Consider the following 26,588-nt stretch of genomic DNA (forward strand, 5'->3'; position numbering starts at 1 on the left):
ACAGGAAATACACGGTGATTTTTCCCCAGATTTTCTTTACCAACGCCTCAACCTTGAGACAGGCTATTCGAGGTCTATCTTGGTGTGTGTGTATATTTGAAAATAAGAAAAATAAGGCCAGTATAGGCACTATTTGTAGGTATGAACGAATATAAAACGAAATTCAAGTTTCTCTTCACACTAAAAGCGACACTAAGAAAGCTAAAATAAACACACCCTTGGAAGTAGGATCTACAAATCAGCAACGTCAGCAAACGGAGGTGGGGTGAGTGGAGGGGGCAAATGGAGATTTACCTCTGGAAGAGAACAAGATCTCCAGAACTACCCGGTTTGCCCGAGGTGGGGGCGTGACTCACACGTTCGGGTAATCTGAATAAAGGGGATGGTGCTGCGCCAGGCATCCATTCCTAGCTCCCGGCGCGCCGCACGCTCGGGGAGCCGCGCGGGGCGCGCAGCCCCAGGCCAGCCGAGCGCCGGGCCGGCCGCTGCGGGCGGGGAGGGAGCGCGGGGCGGGAGCTGATTGACGGGGCGCGCGGTCAGGTGACCCGGGGCGCCACGTTCCCGGAGCCCAGCCCGCGGTGGCCGCCTGGGCCGGGCCGGGGCCGAACCGGAGCCGAGAGGGGCGGCTCTCTCGGAACAAAGTTGCTGGGCCTGCGGCGGCGGGGGCCGGCGGCCGAGGGCCGAGGGCCGGGGGGGGGGGGGCGGGAGCGCTCGGCCGCCTCCTCCCGGGGAGGGCCGGCCCCGGGGTGCCCGGCCGCGAGCCCGTTTCCCGGGGGGACGGCGGCGCGCCCCCTCCCTCTTCTGCCTCCTGCGCCGCTCTCCAACAAAGGGGCAGGCCGGCGGCGGCGGGGGAGGAGGCGGAGGAGGAGCCGCCGGAGCGAGCCGCTCGCGCACAAAGTTGTGGAGTCGCCTTTCCTCGGAGGAGGGGAGCGGGCAGCCGCAGCCGGCCGCGGGCTTTCTCCCGAAGCCGCTTGGAGCACCGCGGGGAGCGGTGCCTCCCTTCTCCCGGGTCGTTTCTGCAGACGGAAAACTCTCTAGTGTTTGTCCAACTTGGTGCCGGCGCGCCGGTTCCAGGTTTGCGCTTGGACTGTTTTGTTTTTGTTTTTGGCGGAACTACCGGGCAGGAAGATTGCACAAGTTGGGGGCGTTTTCAATCGGGTGTCAAAAAAAAAAGAATTTTTTTTTTTTTCTCCTTTCGGATTTGTCTGGTCCTTCACATTTCCTTTTTAAAGCACGTTGCTCCACGGAACTCACGCTCGCACACTCCCCCGCGATCATTGACGGCCCAAACACGCCCAGAGGAGCGCGGCCCGCTCGGGACGCGGCGGCGGCGGCGGCGGCTGGCGGGCAGGCGGCGCGGGCCTGCGGGTCCCGGAGCAGGTAAGCCCGTGCAGTGTCGCAGACCCGGGAAGTGGGGCGTGGGCTGCCGGGAGGATGGTCTTTCTGTGGCTTCCACCGTGCGTCGCGATCTCCTTCTCGGGGCCGAGTCTTGAGATGTCACCAACTTTCTCGTGCACTTTCCTCGGAACCCGAGTTCGGCTCCCCGCGGCGGCAGAGGGAGGGTGCCAGAAACGCGGAGAGAGCTCCCGCGGGGAGGTTCTCGCCATCCGTCTGGTGGGGAGTGACCCAGACTCCTCCGACGGGTGCGGCTCCCCCAGCCCTCCTCCCCCCGCCGGCTGGGAGGGTCGCGTACCCGTGCCTCGCGCTGTGACCTCCGAGAGGGGACGTGGCCTCCTAGGATGGCCAGTGACACACGCCCCGGCCCCGGGAAGGCGGGGCCCCGAGGTGTCCCCGAGGAGCGAGTGGTAAGTGGGTGGCGGTGTGGTGGGCGGGTAGGGGAGCGGCTCGCCGCCGGCCGCCTGGCAGGAAACGTGCTGGATCTCCTAGCCGTTGCTGCTCCCGAGGGTGGGGTTCCGGGGAGGGGACGGGGCGGGGGGACGTGCAGTTGGTGTGTGTCCCCGAGGTAGCCTCTTCTACCTTCCCTTACTCTTGGCATCACTTGCTGCCTCAGGTAAGGCAACTCGTGTCCCCTTTTGGCTCTGGGTCCGAGGCTCTGGTGGTCCAAGGCCACTTCTAAAGCCAACAAAGCGCTAATTTTAGGCTGTGCGACTTTTAGAAGGCACGCGGTTACAAGAGAATTCTTTTGCCCCAAGCCCGGGATTACGAAAGGGACTGTTTCAAGGGAAGGAGAAAACGTGCCCGATCTCCTAGAGCCTGGGGACTCGCACTTTGTTTTACGTTGAACTGGGGAGCTCCAGGTCTAACTTGGGGCGATCGGCTCCGCTTTCTGGGCTGTCCCGGAGAGAGTCTCCTTTCCTAGCCTCCAGGTCACCTGGGTCACCAGGGCCGCAGGTCAGTTCCCCAGGCCGCGCCCGGGAGGGTCAGGGCACCGCTTGCTGCGGCTGGAATGCGCCGAGTTGGGGAAGCCTCGATTCCCTGTGTCCGGGCAGGGGCCGGGGCTCGCGGGCTCCGGGACCCGCGGCAGTAGCCGCATCCACTCGATTGTAACTTGCACGGGCCTCAGGAAGTGCGGTTGGCCCCTCCCGGCTGTTGCTGGTGGCCGTGGGGACCGCAGCCTGCGGGGAGCGCTGCGGGTCAGGGGAGAGCTGGAGGAATGCGAAACTCGTGGGTGCGTCGGCTACCACAGTACCCGGCGGCCAGGGCCAAGGTTTCCGCGGGGTCATTCTCCGCTCCCTCCATCCGAGTTTGTGGGACCAGTGAGACAGCTCTTTAACTTTCCTTTGGGTGTTTACCTCAAATTTATTGCTCCTGTAAACAGGATTAATCACCTTCCCTTGGAGCGTTTCCGAGAATGAATGGCAGTTTTTGGCACTGGGCGGTTTTTTGGTACTGTGTTTCAAGCAGAGCGGCAAATTCTTGGCCTCTTCGCTTCCCTTTCCACTATCTCTAGCGTTCCAGGGTTTGGGTTTCTGGTGTAAAAAAGCGTGGACGCTTTCTGCCCAAGGACCTATACCGCATTTCCGTCATAATTGCTAATTGTTGAATGTATTTTGTATTCTTACGTGGTCTAATTGCCAAATTGTTTTAAAATTAAAACATTAGCTTTATGTGCAAGGCCACCCCCACTCCCACGTTTATTGCCACACACTCAGGGCTTCTGTCCCCTATGACCAGCCAGACACGTTCTGAATAAAGAGTTGCGGAAGGTTGAGTTGAGTGCATTGGTTTCAGTGAGAAAGGTCCGACTAAACTTTGCAAAACATAATTAGGAGGCAACAGAGACCCAAAGCAGTGGTAACAGTAAATTACAATTGTATAGGGCTTACAGCTTCTGAGGCAATATCCCATTAATTCATTCTCAGGGTCTCACCCAGCTTTGTGTGGAAGGTGGCATGGCCTCTCTTCCATCCTGTGCTGTGGAAGAGGACAGTGCACACTGAGGCACAGTGCTAGGGACCAGACTTGTACTCTGTCTCCTGACAACCACTTACAAGTTGCTGCAGCATTTGGTGATTTAGAAGGAGGTATCTTTTCGCGGGATAGTACTCAGCTCGGAGTCCCCTGCCCTTTCCTGCCAACAAGTGGCAGTCAGTGGCTCTCACTGTTCAAATGGCCTTCTGTGATTCTCTCTCCTTCCCATTCTTTCCTTGTCCTCTGATCCTCTTTGTGCTGTATCTTTGTAGCATATAAGGGATTTTGCTTATCAGGAAGAGAAGATTTGAGAAATGATCTTAGGGTGGCAAAATAAAAAATTAGGGTAAAGAGATATTGGGAGAGGTCTTTGGCAAGTGTGGAAGTGAAAACCATTGGCTAAGACCAGTTATGAAAGAGAACGTTAGAACAGTCTCTCAAAGCAATAGTTACTTGCTTTTCAGTAAAGAGAATTTTTGTTAGACAAACCTGATTTCCCATAATAAAATTTTATAAGCATTCTTCTAAACAAAGCTTCAAGTTCTTGAATATAATAAAATACACTTAAGAATTCAGCAAATCTTTTATAGGTATGTAACCCCCAAAACGAACTTAGTCATATAATAATCCCTAAAGTCTTAACAGTGGTAGACCAATATAAAAAAAAATTTTTTTTTAACTCAAAATTTGGCAGACTGATGGTCCAATCTACATGGTCCTCTCTATAGGAGAAAAAATTGTTCCTGAAGCTTTAGCAGTCCACCAGTTGTCTTCTGTCTCGAACTTTTAAACACTTAAAACATTTTTCTCTGGTAATTTTGACCTCTTTATTATTAGAACACATTCTTTTCCTGACTGGTTAGGAAAAATATACAGTAATTATTTTTTACATATATTTATGTTATAAGATAGTATGGTATTTCCTTGAATGTTACATATAATTAAACATTATAATATATAACATACTAGATATTACAGAAGTATGCAAAACAAAACATATTATAAAATAATAATACCATATGGTGTGTCCTTGACTTAAATGATTGGGTTGGCTAATCCTAGCTAGCAGTAAACTCTTGTTCTGATATCTGTTGTAATAAATGAATTAATGCCCATTATTTGCAGATTAATGTTTGGATGTGTTGACTGTTATATTCCCAGTTAAACAGTTAATTATTTAATTGGCATTTGGGATCCACTTAAGGGGCTGTTAGGATAGAGCCAAGTTGCTGAACTTAAAATTGAATTCTGATTCTGTCTGGATTGTAGGGACGTTGTGTTCCAGGAAGAATCAGGTCAACACAGAGCTCTAATTATTGACAGTCTTTTAAAAATTAATTAATTAATTAATTAATTAATTAATTTAGAGAAGGAGAGAGAGAGCAGGACTGGGGGAGAGAGAGAGAGATAGAGAGAGAGAGAGAGAGAGAGAGAGAATCTTAAGTCACTGGGCTCAGTCCCACGACTCTGGGATCATGACCTGAGCCCAAATCAAGAGTCAGTCACTCAGCTGACCAAGCAGGCACCCCTCTAATTATTGACATTTAAAAAAAAATTATTTATTTTGAGAGAGATACAGAGAGAGACAGATAGTGCAGGAGGAGCAGAGAGAGAAGAGAGAGAGAATCTTGAGCAGGCTCTGCACTGTCAGGGCAGAGCCTGATGTGGGACTTGAACTCATGAACCTGTGAGATCATGACCTGAGCTGAAGTCAAGAGTCAGAAGCTTAATCGACTGAGCCACTCAGAGGCACCTAATTACTGACATTCTTAAAGAAAAGGTGGTGCTGCCAAGTAGAATCCTTAATTCTTTAAATTCTGAAGATGATTCTAATTAATTACTAAAGACTAAAATTATTTTACTGAGTGATAGCTATACTCAGCAGAATTCATATGACATATCTTCTAGAACAAAATCTGTGTCAGTGGATCTGACGTATAACTATCCAGATTTATGTTGAATTCAGACCATTTTTGAGATCAGACCTATATGTCCAACTGCCTTTTTGCTATCTCCACTTATGTAACTTAGAGGGACCTCAAACTCAGCAAGTCCAAACCGCATTCATTATTTCTTCCGCCAGTGGCCTATCTGCTTCCCGGCTCCGCGAATGACTCACCCTCTGCTCAGTTGTCCAAACCAAAACTGGGCAGTCATTTTGCACCTTAGTATTCTGCACCTCTCGTATCCAGTCACTTCCCAAATGCTACTGATCTTCTGTATTTGATATCTAAATACCCCATATATCTACCTGTTTCTTTCCTGGTACCCTTGTTTGGACCAGTCATTTCCTGCCTGTAATATTATACTAGACGGAAGAGTAAACATCCATATGCTCTTTCTCTACAGTCCCCACTTACCATTTTCCTTTTTTTTTTTTTTTTTTTTTTTGAGAGAGAGAGTGAAGGGGGGCAGAGGGAGAGGGAGAAAGAGAGAGAATATCTTAAGTAGGCTCTACGCTCAGAACCCTGAGATCATGACCTGAGCCAAAATCGAGTCAATGCTTAACCAACTGAGTCATCTAGGCACCTCTCCACTTATCATTTTACAACATTTGCTTTCTCTCTCTCTCTTTCTCCCTCTCTCTCTGTATGTATGTGTATAGATAGATAACTGTACATGGATAGATAGACAGGTATATGCTGTCTTGTTTGAACTTAAGTTGAAGTTATCACATTTCATTGGTAAATGTTTCATCAGGTGTCTCCTATAATCAGAGATATTCACTTGCATAATGATAAAACCATTAACCAATATTAAAGAATTTTACTATTGATTCAATAATATTGTCTGATATATAGCCCCAGTTCATATTTCTCACATCATCCCCAAAATGTTTATTTTTTAAATTCTGAATCCAGTCAAGGACTACACTTGGTCGCCATGTTTCTTTGGTCTTCTTTAACCTGCACAGTTCTCCCTCCCTCAGGTGTTTTTATATTTCAAAACATTGGTAATTGTGAGCAGTCTAGATAATTTATTTTAAAAGTTTTTAAATGCTTATTTTTGAGAAAGAGAGAGAGAGAGAGGGAGAGGGAGAGGGAGAGGGAGGGTCAGAGGGAGAGGGAGATACAGAATGTGAAGCAGGCTCCAGGCTCTGAGCTGTCAGCACAGAGCCCAATGTGGGGCTTGAACTCATGAACCATGAGATCATGAAGTCGGGTGTTTAACTGACTGAGCCACCCAGGTGCCCCTAGATAATTTATATTAAAGACTATCCACAGTTTAGATTTGTCTCTTCATGATAAGTTTCATGTTAAACATTTTGGCAAGGATATTATATAGACGATGTGGTATATTTTCCATTGTATCACACGGTGCCCCATTATTGGTCATGTGAAGTTTGATGACTTGGTTGAAGTTAGGAATTTTTTTCCTCAAAATTCTATCATGGAAAAATTTCAGATATACAGACTAATTGAAAGAAATTTTCATTCAACACCTATGTGCCCATGTTCTAGGTTTTTTAATGTACAATTGCTGTATCCTGCTGTTGTCTTCATGGCTCCTCACCCCTCATTCTGGTCCAGCTTGGAGGTCCAGCTACAAACCAAAATGATCTTTTCAGAAGGCAAATCTGATCATGTCACTTCCCAGCTTGAAGCCATCTGTTGGATCCCCCTTCCTGTCTAGAGAAAGATCAAAACCTTCACCTTGTCTCCAAGGCCCTGTCCCTGGTCCTGTCTCCCTACTTTACCTAGTTCACTAGATCTCTCTCCTCTTGGCTGTTTGCTTTCCAAAGACACTGGCTCGGCTTCTTGAATTCTCCATGATTCTTCCTACCACTTCACATGGAAGGCTCTTTTCTTTTCCTCTTCCCTCCTCTTTTTTTTTTTTTTTTTTTTGCTAATGAAATTCTCCTCCTCCTTGAAGGCTTGGCTCAAATCTCACTTCAAGAAAACTTTCTCTAATTGCCCAGGGCAGGTCAGATTCCTCTGCTGTATGCTCATATTACTTTATAGTTCTCATCTGTACTTTTGCAACATGTCAGTATTAGAATGAAATAATTCATTATATAATTAACAGCTTAGTGTCCATAAACTTCAAAATGGCAGAGGCTGGGTCTCTTTTTTAGTCATATCCCCATTGCCCACATCAGTGCCTTGCACATAGAAGTTGCTGAATAAATATTAGCTGAATGAATGGTTAGTATATACAGTTGTATATGACTATGTATATAAAAATATATATATGTATATATACATGTATATATATACATTTTTTTCCCCAAGTCAGCACATTCCCTTTTCTCTTTAGGTATTGATGTCGAGCTGGACCATTATAGAAAGCTGGAAGTCTTAAAAAGAGGATTTAATACAGTCTTTGGATTAAATTGAAACTCTGCAAAGATGGCCAAGTATGGAGAACATGAGGCCAGGCCTGATGATGGGCAGAATGAATTCAGTGACATCATTAAGTCCAGATCTGGTAGGTAACGGAAGCTTAAGAAAATGATGGATTATTATGAATAAATTACTTTAGAAGACATGGGCTTTTTTTTTGGCTTGTTTTTGCATTGTTCTTGTGAGACAAACTTCTTTTGAGCAACACAGTTCTGATAAGTGACTATTGTAAAAAGTAATGAATGGGTCTCTGAGTGTCCTGTCTTAATTGCCAACTCATTTTGGTCTTATTGTATGCTTATGGGCACTGTTTGGTGAAATGCCTTCTGCCTCCTGTAGTTGAATGCTTTTCCTTGATGAGACCACCACTTTCCACCCAGACACACAGCTGAGCAGTTTTTTCTTGTTGTTCGAAGTTTTATGAAGTTGAATGGATTACGTGCTTAAAGTACAAAGTAGCACAGTTTCTGGTAAGGTGGTTCTTCCTGAGTCTTGCTTCCATTACTGTATATCCTTACATCACCATGTCTTTTTGGTGGCCAGGGTCAGGCCAACAGATATCTACCTTTGCTTTCCTTTTTGAAACTTTTAATGAGTCTTCTGAAGGTACACTTTTCACATGGGTAACCTAAGTCAGATTGATGGTTTTCATGTGACATTTAGATTGGGGACTGAAGGGTACCACTCTCTTCCTCGTTTTTATATATATATAATTGAGTGATTTTTGACTCTGGCTGTACAAATGAACAACTGGGGAGGCTTTAAAAAATGCAGATGCACTGGCTCCCCTCCAGACCTGTTGAATAAAAAATTTCTGCATTTTTAAAAATCTTCAAATATGATTCTGAGACGGGCTCTAAGGGGAGATATTTTTGAGTAGACAGGAACTTTCTGACTTTTGAAAATTACACAGAACTCCACCCTGGGTGTGAACACTATACTTAAGTAACTTTGAGAGTTACTTTGAGGTATAAAATTACTTCCAGTGTAACTTGAAAAACAAAAAAAGGAACCTAATCCCTGTTTTTGCTGTGTGAACCATCTTTATACTATGTTAGGATCCTGTTTCTTAATTATTTGAAATTGCAAAAATACGTACTGGAAATAATCTGTAAATTAATAGAGACACACATTTAAGATACATATTTCCCTCCATGATACTGGTGTCGGTTAATTGGTAAAGGTTGTGGTTGTTATAGTCTTGGCTCTAAATATGTAGCTACTGTTGTGTAACTTTAAGGATCTCTTGGAGGTACAGCTTAATATCCTGTGTTAAAGTACACTCTTAGGATGTTTTATTTCTCTAAATTTCTTTTTGTTTAAGTGTTTTCGTAGTGTGAAGTACTATGTAGATAAAAGAGATTATGAATATCTTCTTAAGAGCACAGAATGTAAATCCAGAAATATGTAAATGTAACAAAGGAAAAGAAAAGACACAACTTAACATATCCATGTTTGTCATGGTCTATAAGTTGCGAGGAGGCATATTCTTGGATAGTTTTCTGAGTCAATGTCCATTACAGTAAGACCTTTGATACTGATAACTAGCCATGTCCATAGAAAAGTAATTATATAAGTTTAAAAATATTGAGTATATCTGATGAATACACATAACTTCTAAACTCTTCTTTAAATTAAATATTATCATTTAAAAAGACTGCCAGTTTTCTTACATAATTGGGGGACAGTTGGGCAGAAATTCTCATGTTTTTACCATATACATACCATTGGCTCAGTAACTCTATTTTTAGAGTTTTTCCCGAGGGAATACACAGACATGTACAAGCAAGAATTTGATCATAGCATTTTTATAATAGAAAAACATTGGACACACCATAAAAACTCAGTACTGAGGATTGGTTAAGTCATAATTTCCCAAAGTATTTGTGAAGGAGTACGAGTTCTGATGTATACTTCAAAAACCAATGTCATGGGCCAATAACTTTAGGAAATAAGTGGTTAACCTGCTTTGTTCCTTTAGTGTAGGGCATCGGAACAGATCATGTAGAATCTCAGTGGAGCTAATTAAAATACGGTATATACATAAAGTAGAACGTTGTACATTTACAAAAATGTTATGGATGTGTATAAAATACATTCATGGTGTTGTTAAGTAAAAAGTGTAATATGAAGTCCTATATGTGGGAAATACTTATTTCAAGAAGATTTAGCAGAGCGTACGTTCATCTTGGTACTGTGGCATTATCATTTTTCTCTTTTTTGCTCATCTGTATTTTCTAAAGTTCTTTAATGAGTCTGTATTATGTAGTTCTTACATTTTTAAAGACTCTCAAATTGCTTAGAGTGTTTTAATGCCACAGCTATGACTGTTACTTTGGTGGCACCTACTTCACAACACATTGAAAAGTTAGCTGTTGCATAGCTGAGATATGAATCACATTCTTTTGGCTGGATTATGTTGCAAAAGTCCGTAGATAAATTTGGATTTGAATGGGCCTGTATTAGTCCCAATCTTGCTTTCTGGAAGGCACTTTTTTGATTCTTTTAAGGTAAATATTAGTATACGGTGGTCAGGTCTCATAGTACTCTAAAATTTATGTATTGAAAAGGGATTTTTAGTTCATTTTATGTCAAAGGAATCATCTACATATAATGCATATTTTTAAAGATCTTCCTTGGATGTGTTCTATCCTGAATTTTTGACCTTTTCAGTATTTTAAAGGAAAATGCAAAACTATGTACTGAAAATAATTTGTAAATTAACAGAGGTACACATTTAAGATACATATTTTTCTCCATGGGAATTTTATTTTTTTGGGAAATAAAATATAGCGAATTTTCTTACAGGAAAATTTTAATACTAATCTGTTCCTCTATATTTCTTCCTTTTGGGGGACTGGATTTGGGGGAGGGGTAGAGATTGGGTGGGGAAAAAATTGCTATTGAGAGTATATTGATCACTTAAATCTGGGTTTATGAAGATTCTTCTCTTTCTTCCCTGAATCCTTGGGTTTGGGCAGCGTAAAAGCCTGGCATAATAGAAATATTTGTGCATTTAAGTTACTAGAATTATTTCAGAAAAAATTTTTTTAATTTTAGAGAGAACAAGCAAGTGGGGAGCAAGGATAGGGGTAGAGGGAGAGAGAGAGAGGGAGAGAATATCTTAACCAGGTTCCACACTCAGCATGGAGCCCGACGTGGGGCTCAATCCCAGAACCCTGGGATCATGACTTGAGCCAAAATCAACAGTCGGACACTCAACCCACTGAGCCACCCAGGTGCCCCAGTCTCCTATATGTTCATATTGCTATTTGGCATTTTTCTTGTTTTGTGTGTTTGTTAATGTCCTCCCCACTAGAATTTAATTCTACAAGAGCAGGGACCAGTACATCCCTGGCATCAAGCCTAGGGCCCAGCTCTTAGTAGGTGAGCAATGAATGTTTATTCAATGAGAAAGGCTACAGAGCTGGAAAGTGCCAGAGCTGGGATTAGAATGCAGTTGCTCTGACTCCAGAAACTCTGCGTTTGACCTCTGCATATTGCCGAGTCTCCTAATTTACAAGGTAGTTTATTTCACTGCTGCTGGATGATTCTTCATTTGTCCCTGAACTTACTGCTTATTAATTTTGCACAGTATTAATTCGGTTTATACATCCCTCTGTCTCTTCCCTCCTATTCATAGACCCTGGGCTATGAGATAAGCTTCTCCAGGCTCTCTGGCACCATAGCCCTGCCAAGGGAGGGCCAGTTGTAGGAGATACAGCCTGCTGCTCCCAGACTTGTCCCGGTCTTTCTCGCTTCTAGTCTCTGTCATTTATTCTTAAGGGTTAGCAAAGGGGAAAATGCCAGAGGACAGGCAGTCCTTTGGGTAGAAGGCAGAGAAATTGATAATTTGTTTGTGACGTGAATTCCCTTTTCTTTTTTCCTTTGACTGTTGCTCAAGGCTTTTCACTGGCTGGTAAAAAAAAGGTAGTGGATTTCAGATGCACTGCGATTTGGCACAGTTTAAGTCCTGGTCTGATGCCCAGATGGATATCTCTAGGATTGAAAGAGTTGGTAGAGGTGGGGGAAGGGGAAGGGAAGAAAAGAGAGAGGCCAGTGAAATAAAAATAAAATGAATTATTTAATAAGGAATATTATACCTGGTTACATTTATAGCAAGCCTCCTAGAAATATGCTGTGTTTGCAATAAAGTAAACTTGCTTAACAAGATTCAGTTTTATGAAAATTATGAGGAAGATTACCTTATTTGTTTCTCTTTCAGTGGCCTTTCTTTAGGAAGGACACTGGTTATGTTGCATTTAGGGAGTCCTTGATCTCCTTTTCTCTTTCATTTAAAGAAATATCTGTGAGGGGATTTTTCTAAATAGCTTGAAGGACTATGAAAAATTATTCTTTTCCTCCCCCCCCGAAGCTTTACTTGGCTGGAATACCTATGCTTTGGAGCGGGCTCTTTGAACAGGTTTGTTTTTTTCCATGAGCCCTGGGGATTTGTGGTGAGGGACGGTAACCCTGATGGAAATTCAACTCTGACTGAGAAGTGCAGCTATTCTTGTAATGCGTATAAAAATATTCTCCATGTTGTCGCCTCATTACGTTGAAGGAGTGCAGTTCTAGAAGAGCCTTCTGTATTAATGTGATTCTCATGATCTGTTACTGTGGTGGTGGAAGCTCTGTAGGTGACCCATTCCCAAATGGAAAACATGAATTGCCGAGAATGTTCTAAGCGATGGAGGTGCATTAATTATATGACAGAATGGAAAACTCAATTTTATTGAACCTTACTTGAGGCCAGAAGTTTGAACCAGAGGCTGATAGGATGATTTTCTGGGAACAAGCGAACACGCAAGATTATTGCAGCAGTTGTAAATATTAGTTAAAATTTAATTGTGAAAGGATACTCAGGTGGTTTCAGATGTAGGGGCTAGACTGTTTTCCCTTAAGCTGTGTGTGGAGGCAGAGGTAGTTACTATATTACTATTTTTATTTTTTTGTATGCCTTAACTGTTTAATAATAAATATACTCAATTCAGGATTTGAAATGTGAGTCATTGTGAGTTTTTAATATATATTTACTCTTGAAATGATGGCTCTTGGACTGAGAAAACTAAGCCAACTCTAGCCCTTTCACTTTTGCTTCCTCTGCCCTTGGATTTACACCTGTCAACTACAGGAGGCAGGTCTTTTTCAGCTTTCGCGTAGCCTTTGCACTGGGGCCTTTGAACAACCGCATACCTGAGGTTTACTTAAATACTGTGGGTCTTATCCAGGAGCTTGTACTCCTGGTCTGGTTAATAGGGGGAATTTTTTTGTGTGTGCTCATGTGGCAGCAATGATTAAGGTTTGGGGTGGTATAATCTCACATTGATTTTGAGAACTCAGTTTCTTTAAAAAAAAAAAATCATTTCTATCATAGCCATTGAGCTCAAAGTGTAAAGCAGAAGACTAATATTTCATAGATGAATATTTTCAAATGAACTTTTCTTTTGATGGGGGGGGGTGGTGGCTGGGTAGTTATTATGATTTCTGTCCAGTTCAGTAATTTTAACATTTAATTATGTAACAAAAAACTTTTTCCAAAGAGCAGAGAAAGCACATAATAACATTTCTTATGTAGCAGAGAAGCTCATTTAAAAATTGACTTTGTGTCTCTAAAGTGGTACAGCTTTGAAATGAATGCTTCCACTGTAGTTTAAAAAGTATTATCTGTTTAGATATTTTTTTTTTAATTCCACAGTTTTAATATTTGAGAATATCTTCCATTCCACTTTCTAGTTAAGATTTTGGTGTGTGTGTGTGTGTGTATGTTTGTGTGTGTGTGTGTGTACACATGTATATATATGTGTGTGTATATATATATGTATATATATGTATATATGTACATATATATATGTAGATATATATATGTATATATATACACACATATATACATATATATATATAATGGGGGTGTGGATAGCATTTTGAGGTTGATATTCACTGATTGGTTTTCACAGGCTATGTGTGAATCATGTTATTTAATGTTAATTCAGTAATTACATAGATGGATATGTATGCTTTTATTTTGAAAGTTGGGTTTTAGGCTCATCCTGTGTGGTATTCTTTTTTTAGAGGGAGAGAGAGAGAGCGAGCACAAGCAGGGGAGAGGGGCAGAGGGAGAGAAAGAGAAAGAGAGAGAGAGAGAGAGAGAGAGAGAGAGAGAGAGAGAAAGGATGAGAATCAGAACTTGATCTCATGACCCTGGGATCACGATCTGAGCCAAAACCAAGAGTTGCATGCTCAACCAACTGAGCCACCCAGGTGCCCCCATCCCATGTGGTATTCTTAACTCAGGCTGCACATCAGAACCACCTTCTAGATTCTGATTCAGTCCTGTGGGGTGGGGACTGGGCATCTGGAGTTTTAGCAAGCCCCTTTGATGAATGGAGAAGGAAGGCAGGTTGAAGACTTTTGGAACTAAAGTGAAAATGGTGTGTGCATTTCAGAGGAGTGAGGAGAACTGTAGTCAAATGTTGAAGATTCTTTCTCTACTTCCCTTTGAACATTTAAAAAAGGCAATGGATTCTTGTATTGGACATTTTTTCTTTTGCTTTGTATTTTGAAGAGTTTGGGTTATATTGAGCAAAGGTAAAACCATGGAGAGTGGGGGAGGAGAGTGATGAAATTTGGTACATTTCTTCTCCTGGTCCATTAAACCAGAAGATCATACCAAAATATTCAGCAGCAAAATACTTCTTACTGAGTTCCTTGGTCTTCAGCTCATTGTACTTAACCTCTTCCTGCTGTAAGCCTATGCCATATCCTGAAGTCTTACATGGAGTCCTCTGATCAATTCACTGTAAAAACTTATTGTGTATATTTTCTAAGAAATTATTCCTAAGACAGGTATGTTTTTGACTCATGGTGGAGAAGAGATTCTCGTGTCTAATCCTGTATGCTGGTTTTCCTTTTTTTTTTCTTTTTAGTTAAGTTATAATTTATTCATACAGTGGAATAATTTGAAGTAAAAAATTCACCAGTTTTTTATTGATGTGGGGTGATTTCTAAAGATGTGATATAAAGTATAAAACATAAACGATATTTTGCTAGTTTACTTATATTCTTTAAGGTTGGAGACAATATTACACATGTATTTCCCTCCCTGTTTTTGTAATTTTATTTTTAAAATTTACTTATTTTTTTAAAGTTTATTTATTTTTGAGAGAGAGAGAGAGAGAGAGCGCGCGCACGAGCAAGGGAGGGGCAGAGAGGGGGAGAAAATCCCAAGCAGGCTCTGCACTATCATCGCAGAGCCTGACACAGGGCTTGAGCTAACGAGCCATGAGATCATGACTTGAGCCAAGATCAAGAGTTGAACACTTAACTGACTGAGCCACCCAGGCACCCCTGTTTTTGTAATTTTCAATAGGTGGCATCTAATACTTATATTTAATATAACTGGACTTCTTTTGATATAAAGTAATTTGCCTATCATTCTTTTAAAATGAGTGCATTTTAAAAAATGAATAATTGTTTTTATGTCAAAGATGAATTAACAGTGAAGTGACTTTTGGACCGATTAGGAGTTAAGTGACTTTTGGGCCACTCTAGCAAGTTCCTTTGAGATCCGTAAATATACCCCAGAGGTCTTGACATGTCCTCCTATTCATTTAACTAAACCAAGCCAAACCCAACTCCCACTTTCTTATAGACCTTGAGTTATGTCTTTGAGCTCTAATCTTTAACCTCTTTGAAGATATAGGAAGAGATTTTAATTTCTTCATTGATTAAGCTTCAGGTGGTTCAAAATATGTAATTTCTGTTATATATGTCACTGTGTGGAATTTGACATCATGTGTCAGAATTTAAGGGGACCTGTTCCTGGGGACATTTTTAAGATTGAGGTTTAAAAAGGGAGCACCTGGTAGGGCATAAACAGGATGATGATTTCTATCTGAATAGAGACTTTTGTGTAGAGGTTGGCCATGTGGGAGGTATGGGGAAGTTTCAACGAACTACTTAGGAAGGAGGCTTCTCAGAGTTATTTGAAACAGACCACAAAATAAAACCAACAAAATCTACTCCCAAACAAATAGACTTAAAAACAAAATTTGGTTTTAAGTTGTAACCGATTCATTTTTCAATTGTTATATTGCCAGTTTTAAGATATATTGTCTTTTTAAAATTGAGATATAATTGACATATTAGTTTCAAATGTAGTGTAATGATTTTTTTTGTATATATTTTGAAATGATCACCACAGTAAGTGTAGTTAACACTATTAGCATAGATAGTTACAAATTTTATTTCTTGAGATGAGAACTTTTAAGATTTACTCTCTTAGCAACTGTTGAATGTATAATACAGTATCATTTAACTGTAGTCACTGTGCTGTACGTTACACCCCCATGATTTATTTATTTTATAAGTGGAAATTCGTACCTTTTGACCACCTGCATCTATTTCACCCATCCCCTGTCCCCATCTCTAGCAACCAGCAATCAATTCCCTGTATCTTTGAGCTTCATGGTGGTGGTGGTGATGATGGTGTTTTAGATTCCACATACAACAGGGATCGTATGGTATTTGTCTTTCTCTGTCTGACTTATTTCACTTAGCATAATGCCCTTTGTGAAGGCCCATCCATGTTGTTGCAAATGGCAGGATTTCTTTCTTTTTTATGGTTGAATAATTATTGTATGTATACATCACATTTTTTTTTTTTTTTTAATCCATTCATCCATTGAAGGACATTCAGGTTGTTCCCATGTCTTGGCTGTTGTAGATAATGCTGCAATGAACATAGGGCTGCGTATATCTTTTTAAGTTAGTGTTTTTGTTTTCTCTGGATAAATACAGAGAAGTGGAATTTCTAGATCTTATGGTAGTTCTATTTTTAGTTCTGTTTTTTGAGCAGCCTCCATATTTTCCATAGTGGCTGTACCAATTTCCATTCTTGCCAATAGTGCACCAAGATTTTGTTTTTTCTTCACTTTCTTGCCAACCTTTTTTTTTTTCTGGTCTTCTGTTTTTAAATGTTTATTTTGAGAGAGAGCATTGGTGGAGAGGCAGAGAGAGAGGGAGGGAGGAAATCCCAAGCAGGCTCTGTGCTGACAGTGGGGGAAGAGGGAGAGCCCAGTGCGGGCTCAAACCCATGAACCATGAGATCATGACCCAAGTCAAAATCAAGAATTGGGACACCCAACCAACCGAGCCACCAGGTGCCCCATTTTTCTTGTCTTTTTTTGATAGTAACTATTCTAAGAGGTATTAAGTGATAACTCCTTGTGGGTTTGATTTACATTTCCTCAGTGATTAATTTGCACTTCCTCAGTGATTAATATTGTTAAGCACCTTTTTATCTACCTGTTGGCCATTTGTACGTCTTCTTTTGAAAAATATCTATTCAGATCCTCTGCCAGTTTTTAAATCAGATTTTTTTTTTTTTTTGCTATTGAATTGTATTAGTTCTTTATATATTTTGAATATTAACCTGTTGGAGGAAGGCATTGAGAGGATGTGACCACTAACTGACTTGCGAGCTGGACCTGGGCAATCAGAGGCTCCTCACCCCCTCCCATGTCCTTGGAATGTACGTTGTGCCCACTGTTCCTGCCCTAGGAACTACTTCTGCTGTTTCTTTGGACTCTCCTTGCCACCCAGGCACCCCTGCATGTATGTTTAAATGAAACATTTAGGGATGTCTGCCACCATCTTACCTATTTAGCAGTCCCCCCCCCCCCGCCAATAGGCTGTGAAGGAGGCGCATGGTTCCATGTGAGTACTGCCCACAGCCCTTTTCCTGACTTTGTGATGTAGCTTGCTTTGTTTTCTGTGCTTGGTTGTTTTACCCCTCCTAAGCTGCCAGTTTGGAGACCTCCATTCTTCAAACAGCATAAATGCCACAAGGCATTCTACTCTTCGATCACTGAGCCAGAATCAATCTCTCCCTCTTGTTCAGTCTCTATTTCTATTTTTGGCTGTTCTTGCTTGTGTATGGTCCATGCTCCCCTAATCTGATTTTCTGATGCCAGCCTTCAGCTTAGTCTCCACATGCAGTAAGTGCACAGTGAAGGCTTACTATATATGCTAATGGTTAAAAAAAAATCAGACTTGCTTATATACATACTTTATTCACTCAGCAAATGTCTCTTGTTCCGACATTAGTGCTAGGTGATGGGCTCAGAGGTGAGCAAGACACATGTCTGTTCTTAAGGTGCTCCCAGGCTAGTTGGGAGGAGAGAAATAAATAGAAATCCTGTACAAGAAACAGGGCAATGCACACAAGGCCACGGGAACATGGAAGGAGGAAGGAGAAACTCTTGTCTTGGTGAGAATGAGGGTAGGGTTGGTGGTAGCACCTTAACAGGGGGGAATTTGAAGCGTGCCTTGAAGGATGCTCAGGAGGTAGGCATGTGGACAGTGAGGGAAGGACATGGCAGGTTGATGGAAAAGAGCAATGCATTTTGAGTCTGTTGCTGGTAGATGAGTATGTCTGGGGCCTTGTGGATGGTGGGGTAGGTTGGGGCCAGATTTTGAAAGCTTTTCTGAAGCAGGCTAAAGATTTCACTGCAGGGAGCCACCACAGGAGTTTTAGTGGGTTAATGATGGGCTTAGTACTATTTTTCAGAAAGATAACTTGGTTGGCAGTGTGAAAGGTAAATTTAGTAAGGGAGCAGAGTTGGGGGGAGGCAGGGAGTGGGGAAGGGTTATGAAAATAATTGAGGGTAGAGATTATGGGGGCCTGAACCAAAGCGGTACAAGTGGAGATGAGTAGGGAAAGGATTTGAAAGATGGTTAGCAGTTAGTAACAACATATATGAAGCTGCCATGTAAACCTCACTTTCACAGGATCGGTTTTATGTTTTTCAATTGGCTGCATAGGTTTTTTTCAAATCGTATTTAATTCGGGTTCTCAGCACTTTTAATTATTAGCTCTTCCTCCATAATTTTTTTAAGCTGATTTATTTTGCCTAAGGACATAGTTCTTTTTTTTTTTAAATTTATTTATTTTGAGAGAGAGAGAGAGAGAGAGAGAGAGAGAGAGAGAGAGAGAGAGGGTGTGCTCATGCACGTGTGCAAGTGGGAGGGGCAGAAGGAGAGGGAGACAGAGAATCCCAAGCAGGCTTCTGTTGTCAGCAAGCAGCCTAACTCGGGGCTTGATCCCACTACCTGTGAGATCATGACCTGAGCCAAGATCAAGAGTCAGACGCTTAACTGACTGAGCCACCCAGGTGCCCCCAGAATTAATTTTCTTAACTTGCTTAATTTCTACATTTTAAAGGTAGCTTTAATTACTCATCAATTACATTGACTACTGCTGTTTTTCTAAAGTGTTATCTCTTGGTCAGTTTGTTTCAGTAACGTTGAATTGAGTTATTTCAATAGCATTTGTACTTTTTCTTTTCTTTTTTTAATGTTTATTTATTTTGAGAGACAGAGAGACTGAGGGTGAGTGGGGGAGGGGCAGAGAGAGAGAGAGAGAGAGAGAGAGAGAGGGAGAGAGAAAGACACAGAATCTGAAGAGGCTCCAGGCTCTGAGCTGTCAGCACAGAGCCCGACATGGGGCTTGAACTCACAGACCGCGAGATCATGACCTGAGCTGAAGTCGGATGCTTAACTGACTGAGCCACCCAGGCACCCCTGTACTTTTTCCTTTAAGTATGTTTTGAAAGAAAAGTCTTGCTTCAGGAAAAAATTAGATTAATTAAAATGTGAAGAAAGAGAAAGTTTGTTCATGTTTATTTAGTATAATATAAAAGTTCTTTGAAATGGTAACAAAATAAAGGTAATATTAATCTCATCTTAAGTGCAGATAATAGTCCTGGACAGCTAAAAGAAAATCCGTATGTGAAAGGAGTCTGGAAAACTATTTCAGAGGAACTTTGATTGAAGAACAGAATGTTTCATGTGACTGTGTGAAGATAATGTCATACTATATTACTAATTTCAGCTCCAACAGATAGGCTAGAGTAAATGCAAATTAAAAATAAATTAAGAACAGATGTTGAGAAATACCTTTCATTTAGGGAATAATTAAATAGTGGAAAGGTCATTGGAGTTTAGTCAATAAAGCTGGGATGCTTAGAAATCATAATTACTCAAGTAACAGATGCTTTTCTTAATATGATGCTTTGCTGTGGAGATTTGGGTAATAGGAGAAAGAAAAGGCTGTTATTGTATTGTTTTTCTTTTGAGTTCCATCTTGCAAATGCTTATATTCAGTAGGCTAACTTTAAATTCTGGTGTGTAACCTGTTATCTCAGAATGGTGGTTCCCTTGACCTTTAAGACAAAATAAAAGGTCTCATTTGAAAACTATGCATTGTTGGGTTGGGCATTGGTGGTGTCTAAGGTTTTGATTTGGCCAGTTTAATTGTCACTTTTGGTTGTGAATCTAGGCTTTCTTTAAGATTCAGTTCCATCTGGGGCGCCTGGCTGGCTCAGTCAGTTAAGCGGCTGACTTTGGCTCAGGTCATGATCTCACAGTCTGTGGGTTCAAGCCCCATGTTGGGCTCTGTGCTGACAGCTCAGAGCCTTGAGCCTGCTTTGGATTCTGTGTCTCCCTGTCTCTCTGCCCCTAACCCACTCGCATTCTGTCTCTGTCTCTCTCAAAAATAAATAATAAAAAACATTAAAAAATTAAAAAAAAAAAGATTCAGCTCTGTCTTATGTTGTGGAGATTGTTAGGGAAGAACTTATTTGAGTCTGTATCTACATTTATCTACTTTATCTAGTCTATCTATAAAAGACATTGTTTTTTTAAACTTACTTTTATTAATTTTGTATTTTAAAGATTTTACTTTTTTTAAAGTTTATTTATTTATTTAGAGAGAAAGAGAATGTGCACACGAGAGGGGTAGGGGCAGAGAGAGAGGCGGGGTCTGGGCTGAGTGCACTGCCAGTCAGACTGATGAAGGGCTTGAACCCATGAACTGTGAGATCTTGACTTGAGCTGAAACCTAGAATCTAACACTTAACCCGACTGAGCCACCCAGGCACCCCAATTTCCTGAGATTTTTGACTGACCCTAGAATGAGCATCTGGAGAAAGAATTAAAACAAAAAAAATTTTTTTTAATGTTTATTTATTTTTGAGAGAGAGAGAGAGAGAGAGAGAGAGAAAGAGAGAGGGAGAACCAGTGGGGGGAGGGGCAGAGAGAGAGGGAGACACAGAATCCAAATCAGGCTCCAGGCTCCAAGGTGTCAGCACAGAGCCTGATGCGAGGCTGGAACCCACAAGCTTCGAGATCGTGACCTGAGCCGAAGTCGGATGCCTAACCGACCGAACCACCCAGGTGCCCCTGGAGAAAGAATTTAAGAGATGGTAGATAAGGACAGTGGAAGATGAGGAGTTAAGAAGTAGTTTTTGATTTTTATTATTTTTAGCAGATACAGGTACTTGTATCAGCTGACCTGGTGGGCTTATGGAGGAAGTGGGAGGGGTTATCAAGAAATGCTTGTAATGGATGCAATTTTTTTTACAAATGTGCCTCTGCACATTTTCTGGGCAAAAGTGTCCACAGTTTTTATCACATTGTTAAAGGAGGCCTATGACCCACCGACAAGTTGAGTCTTGTTAGGGCTGTGTCTTGTAAGGGGTTTCTTTTTTTTCTTTTTTTTTTTTTTTTAATTTTATTTATTTTGAGAGAGAGCATGCATGAGTGAGCGGTGAGGGGGGGGTGTGGAGAGAGAGAGAAAGAGAGAGAGAGAGGGAGAGAGAATCCCAAGCAGGCTTCATGCTGTCAGCACAGAGCCTGACGTGGGTCTCAATCCCACAGACTGTGAGATCATGACCTGAGCAGAGATCAGATGCTCAACCAACTGAGCCACGCAGGTGCCCCTCATTCTTTTTTTGCTGGAAATGAAATGGGCAGTTGATACTCTGGCATGAGATTAAGATCCACACTATTGATACAACTTAGATCCTGGACATTAGGTTATAGCTCCTGTTGTCTCAGAGCCATTTGAGGCAAAGGACCTCATTGCTAGAATTAGGATGAGTAGACACAAAGTTTGAAGGGCAAAATTTCCGATAATATTTGACCCAGTTTTGCATATAATGAATTTTTATTTGTTGATGAATCTTTCTCTTTTGTTGCTAAAAGTGGCAAATAATCAGACGTAAATTACTAATTAACAGTCTGGTTCAGATTTTTTTTTTTAATTAATGGAACTTATGCTTCATCAAGCTCAGGTGGAGTGGATATCACAATGCCTTGGTTTTTCTCACATCAAAGGTAATTTCTTTTTTCAAAACTGTTGTTATATTTGTCACCTGAAAACAGGCCAGTCTCTTTCATACTCATGGAGTAAAAGTAGTAGTAGTTCTCATTGGAGGACTCTGCTCCCTGATTGCTCCTCCTTTTACATCCGGATCAGACCCCCTGCCCCCACCTTAAACCTCATGTCATCAAATTGCATCACCAGCAAGACCTCATCGTTGAGATGCCACTCGGTTCCCCCATCGTAACCTCTTACTTCTGGGTGACTTCAGCTCCTGGGTCACTGTCTCTAAAAGTTACTCTTGTTTAGTGATTTCAGGATGATCCTTCCAACAGTTGTCTCTCGGTTTTGAACTTCTCTTTCTTGCGAGCCTGGCCTCTGCTGCGGCGGTAATATCTTGGCAAAACCATATCATCAGTTATGACTGCAGCCCCTCCACGATCTGCGTTTTAATTGTCACGCTTACTGCCCACCGCATCTTCTACTTCTGGCTCACTTCCTCTTGTATCACCGTTCCAGCCATCTCTGATGCAGTGGGATCTCTAACCCACTGCTCCTGCCACCCTTAGGCTGTTGCTCATCCCTTCGTGTCCCCTCTTTGCTCTCACTGAGATTCCGTGGTCAATCACAATCACTCCTTTGCTTTCATTGTCTTTCCTGTTTCATCACAGTTGTGTCAGACTCCACCCCTGGCTAAATCTGACTCTTCACCTACTCTGTACCAGCCCCTGCAGAGGAACAAGGCTGGAGGAAAACAACCCTAATGCTTTACTTCAGTGAAATTCATGTTCACCTGAGAGACCTTAAGGCTGCCTGACGATCGCCCTTCCGCTGTTCTACATTATTATTTCACACGTCTTCTCTTTCCGGAAACATTCACCCCTTCCTCCCCATCCTGACGCTTAGCTGATGACTTTGCCTATTCTTGTCCTAAGAAAATTGAAGTAAACTGAAGAGGAATCCCCAGGGTCCAACACCACATCTGCCTCCAACCGGCACTTTCTCAAGGCCACCCCGACCATGCATCCTCTTGCTTGCTCAAGGACCTCTCCCTTCTCTCCTCTGCATCTGTACTATTCCCTCTCTAGTGGGTCCTTTCCAACAGCATAGAAAGTATTATTTTTCCTCTCCTAAAATAACTGTGCCCTTGATCCCACCTCTCTCTCCAGCTACCACCGTATTTTTCTGTTGCCCTTTTTGAAAGACTTCCTCAAGAGTTTTATATGCCCACGGTTGCAATTCCTCTCCACTCATTCTCTCTTAAAGCCACTTTAAATAGGCATAAAACTATTCAACTAAAAGTGTCCTTAGAGTTGCTACAGAGTCCCCTATTGCTAAATGAAGGGGTCAGTTTCCAGTTTTTACTCTCTCTGTCAGTAGCATCAACACAAAGTTGATCATTCCGCCCTCCATGAAACACTTTCTTCACTTGGCTTCGAGGATGCCCCACACTCTCCTGGTGTCCCTCTTGTTCTCCTTTGCTGATTCTTCTTCCTAACATTGGAGGGCATAGTACTTGGACTTCCTCTTTGTCCCACTTGCTCCCTTTGTCATCTCCCATCTTTTGGTTTGAAACACCATCTGAATCCTGGACTCATATTGCTAGCTCTGACCCAGTGATCTCCTGCTGACTCCTGCTGAACTGCATACTTTCTTTCTTTTTTTTTTTTTTTTTTTAATGTTTATTTATTTCTTTTTGAGAGAGAGAGAGAGGGAGAGAGTTCAGGGGAGGGGCAAAGAAAGAGGGAGACAGAGAATCCCAAGCAGGCTCTGTGCTGTCAGCACAGAGCCTGATGCAGAGCTCCGTCTCATGAAACATGAGATCATGACCTGAGCTGAAATCAAGAGCCAGATGCTTAACCAACTCAGCCCCCCAGGTGCCCCTGGACTGCATACCTCTGTTTCCTTTTGTACACTAGACATCTCCACATGCTTGTTCAAATCTGAACTCCTGATCTCCCTGTAAGGCAAACCTGATGCCACACTCCTGCCTCTCCTTCTTAAAGGCAATCTGATTCTTCCAGTTGTTCAGGTTGCACATTTTGGGGGCATCCTTGTAGTCTTTTCTTTTTCTTATAACCACATCCAATCTGTTTATCCAGAATCTAGTTGCATTGTATCATCTCCACGGTTATCGCTTTGTTGTAGGCCACCATTATTCTTACCTCAGTTTCTGCAGTCCCCTCCTTACTGGTCTCCCTGCTTTCCCCTTTGTCCCACGAAGGCTGGTCTCAGCCAGCAGCAGAGTGAGCCTCTTGAAAACTGAAGTAGATCCGTATCACCCTGGGTTCACAATTCTGCAGTGACCTCCCATTTTACCTAACAATAAAAGCTAAAGAGGGGCGCCTGGGTGGCTCAGTCGGTTAAGCGTTGGACTTGGGCTCAGGTCATGATCTCACGGTTTGTGAGTTCGAGCTGCATGTCGGGTTCTGTGCCGACAGCTTGGAGCCTGGAGCCTGCTTCAGATTCTATGTCTCTCTCCCTCCTCTCTACCCCACTCATACTCTGTCTCTCTCTCAAGAATAAATAAACATTAAAATTTTTTTTTAAAGCCTAAAGACCTTACAGTGACCTCCAGGGTCCTGGGTGATCCTGCCCAACTTCGCCTCCCCTTACCCTTTTGCTCCTTGTTCACAGGTGAAGGTCTCTCAGTTCAGGACCTTTGCCTTGGTGGCCCCTGCCTGGAGCACTCGTTCCTCAGGTGACCATATGGGGGACTCCCTCCTCTCCAGGACCTACCAGACCACCAGTGAAAACTGCAAAGCCTCCCTTCTTCACTCTTTACTCTGCACCATTTTCCCCGGCTTTATTCTGTTCCATGGCACTTATCAGCCACCAGCATGCTTGACAGTTTACTGGTTGGCATGCTGATGTCTCTCAAACAGAATGTGAGCTCCAGAGGACATGGTTGTCTGGGTTGAATCACTAGTATCCAGAAAAGTACTTGGCACATAGCATATGCCCAATAAATAGATGTTGAGTGACTAAACAAATTGTGCTTTTTATTGCTTTCAACAAATGTGTAATCCCTGAGACACATATCATTTTGATCTTTATTGTACTGATTGATTAGCTAGCCTGTGACTGTTTCCCAAATGCTGATTGGCAGACCACTTGATGTTTTCAACAGTCGGGAAATGAGAAGACTAGGCCAATGTCATGGAGATGTGTGTCACTGCTGGGCCGTCAGCTGCACTTTCTTTTCCAAGTTTGCTCTTTATTCTGAGAATATGTTAATTTTTTATTTGGCATGAAAATACCCATTTAATGAAATGATGGTGATAGTTTTTCTAGGAGATGAATTCTGGCAGTAGTAAGCTTTCTTTAGGTTAAGCATGCCGAAAGGGCCCCAGAATAGGGTTCTCGAAAGTAAGTGGGCTAATATTTTGCTTTGTTAACTGATTCGCATCCTCCCTTTCTTCTCCCTCCCCTCCCCCTCTCCTTCCCTCCCTCCCTCCTTTTCTTCCTTCCTCACTTTCCTTTTTTCCTTTCTTACTCTGTTTGGTCTCAGAAGTCCTTCTGGAAACAAGTCTTAGATGGAGGCTCATTTTAGGAATGTGACAGTGCATTGCTATTCTCTTTAATCAGGGTGGACAGGCAGGGTGTAGCTTTCTATAAAGCAGGGTTTGGGGGATGGGACTGGCAGGTAGATCACCCCAGGCTCCTGAGGGTTCTTCATGGGTTTGGAACATAATTTAAAATTACTGCTTTAGTTGATGGGTGCCTGACTGGCTCAGGCGGTGGAGCGTGCGACTCTGGATCTCGGGGTTGTAAGTTCGAGCCCCACATTGGTTGTAGAGATTACTTAAAAATAAAATCTTAAAAAAAAATAAATAAAATCACTGCTTTAGTTAATAAATTCTAGGGGACTTGCATGCCCTATTAATAAGAAAGGTCTTACCTTAGTCTCAGAGAGGAGTTAGGTTTTGTTTTGTTTCTGCAAATAACTAGCTTTATGACCTTGAATAAATCACTCAGTCTGTACAGTTAATTGATTTGTTTGTAAGGGTAGGAGTGTGCACTAGATGACCTCACACTGATCACTTTATAAGCTCTGGAGAACCACATTGTTAATGCTTCATCGTCAGAGCGATGCCAGCGAAGGGTCGCGTTCTGTTACCTTCTTTCTTGTTGTAATTTCGGTTTTGTCTGAACTGATCTTGTGACCTTCCCGAATATTGTACACACTTGGATTCTTCCAAACAATATTGTTTTGGGGATTACAGAAGAGATTGTATGATAGCATTTGGGATAAACATGTTATCTCTAAATTGGGTTAAGTGTCAAGTATAGCATGATGTTATTATTTTATACAAGATTTGAAAAGCAGAATAAGAAGACGCTACGGTATTTAAACATTTTATTAGCCCTGCCTTGTATCTTGTATACAATAGCTCTTGTATATTGTATACAATAGCTCTGAATCACTATTCAGATGTGGTTTTGAATCTAAGCATGGCCACCTTTTGGCTCTGTGAACTTGGGCAAATTGCTTAGCTGCTTTGTGTCTCAGTTTCCTTATCAATAAATTGAGGGTAGTAATAGTACCTACTTCTTTGTGTTCTAAAAATTAAAGATGCTAATATATGTAAATATTTCTTAAGTACATCCAGAATTTTTGCTTTTTATTATTGCTATTATTATCATTTTTTAAGTCAACTCTATGCCCAATATGGGCTTGAAGTCATGACCCTGAGATGAAGAGTCAC

At 42.1% G+C, this 26,588-nt stretch overlaps 1 protein-coding gene across 1 annotated transcript in view; it reads left to right on the plus strand.

Annotated features, from left to right (window-relative positions):
* The first annotated feature begins 1,057 nt into the window (after positions 1-1,057).
* The window catches only part of UTRN (utrophin), a 514,156-nt gene continuing 488,625 nt past the window's right edge, over positions 1,058-26,588 (plus strand). The window contains exons 1-2 of the mRNA XM_042987266.1: positions 1,058-1,380; positions 7,630-7,800. Of these exons, the coding sequence (XP_042843200.1) occupies positions 7,722-7,800 (79 nt within the window). The 5' untranslated portion in view covers positions 1,058-1,380; positions 7,630-7,721. The remainder of the gene's footprint in view (positions 1,381-7,629; positions 7,801-26,588) is intronic.

Source organism: Panthera tigris, chromosome B2, assembly GCF_018350195.1.
Source record: "Panthera tigris isolate Pti1 chromosome B2, P.tigris_Pti1_mat1.1, whole genome shotgun sequence".
NCBI lineage: Eukaryota > Metazoa > Chordata > Mammalia > Carnivora > Felidae > Panthera > Panthera tigris.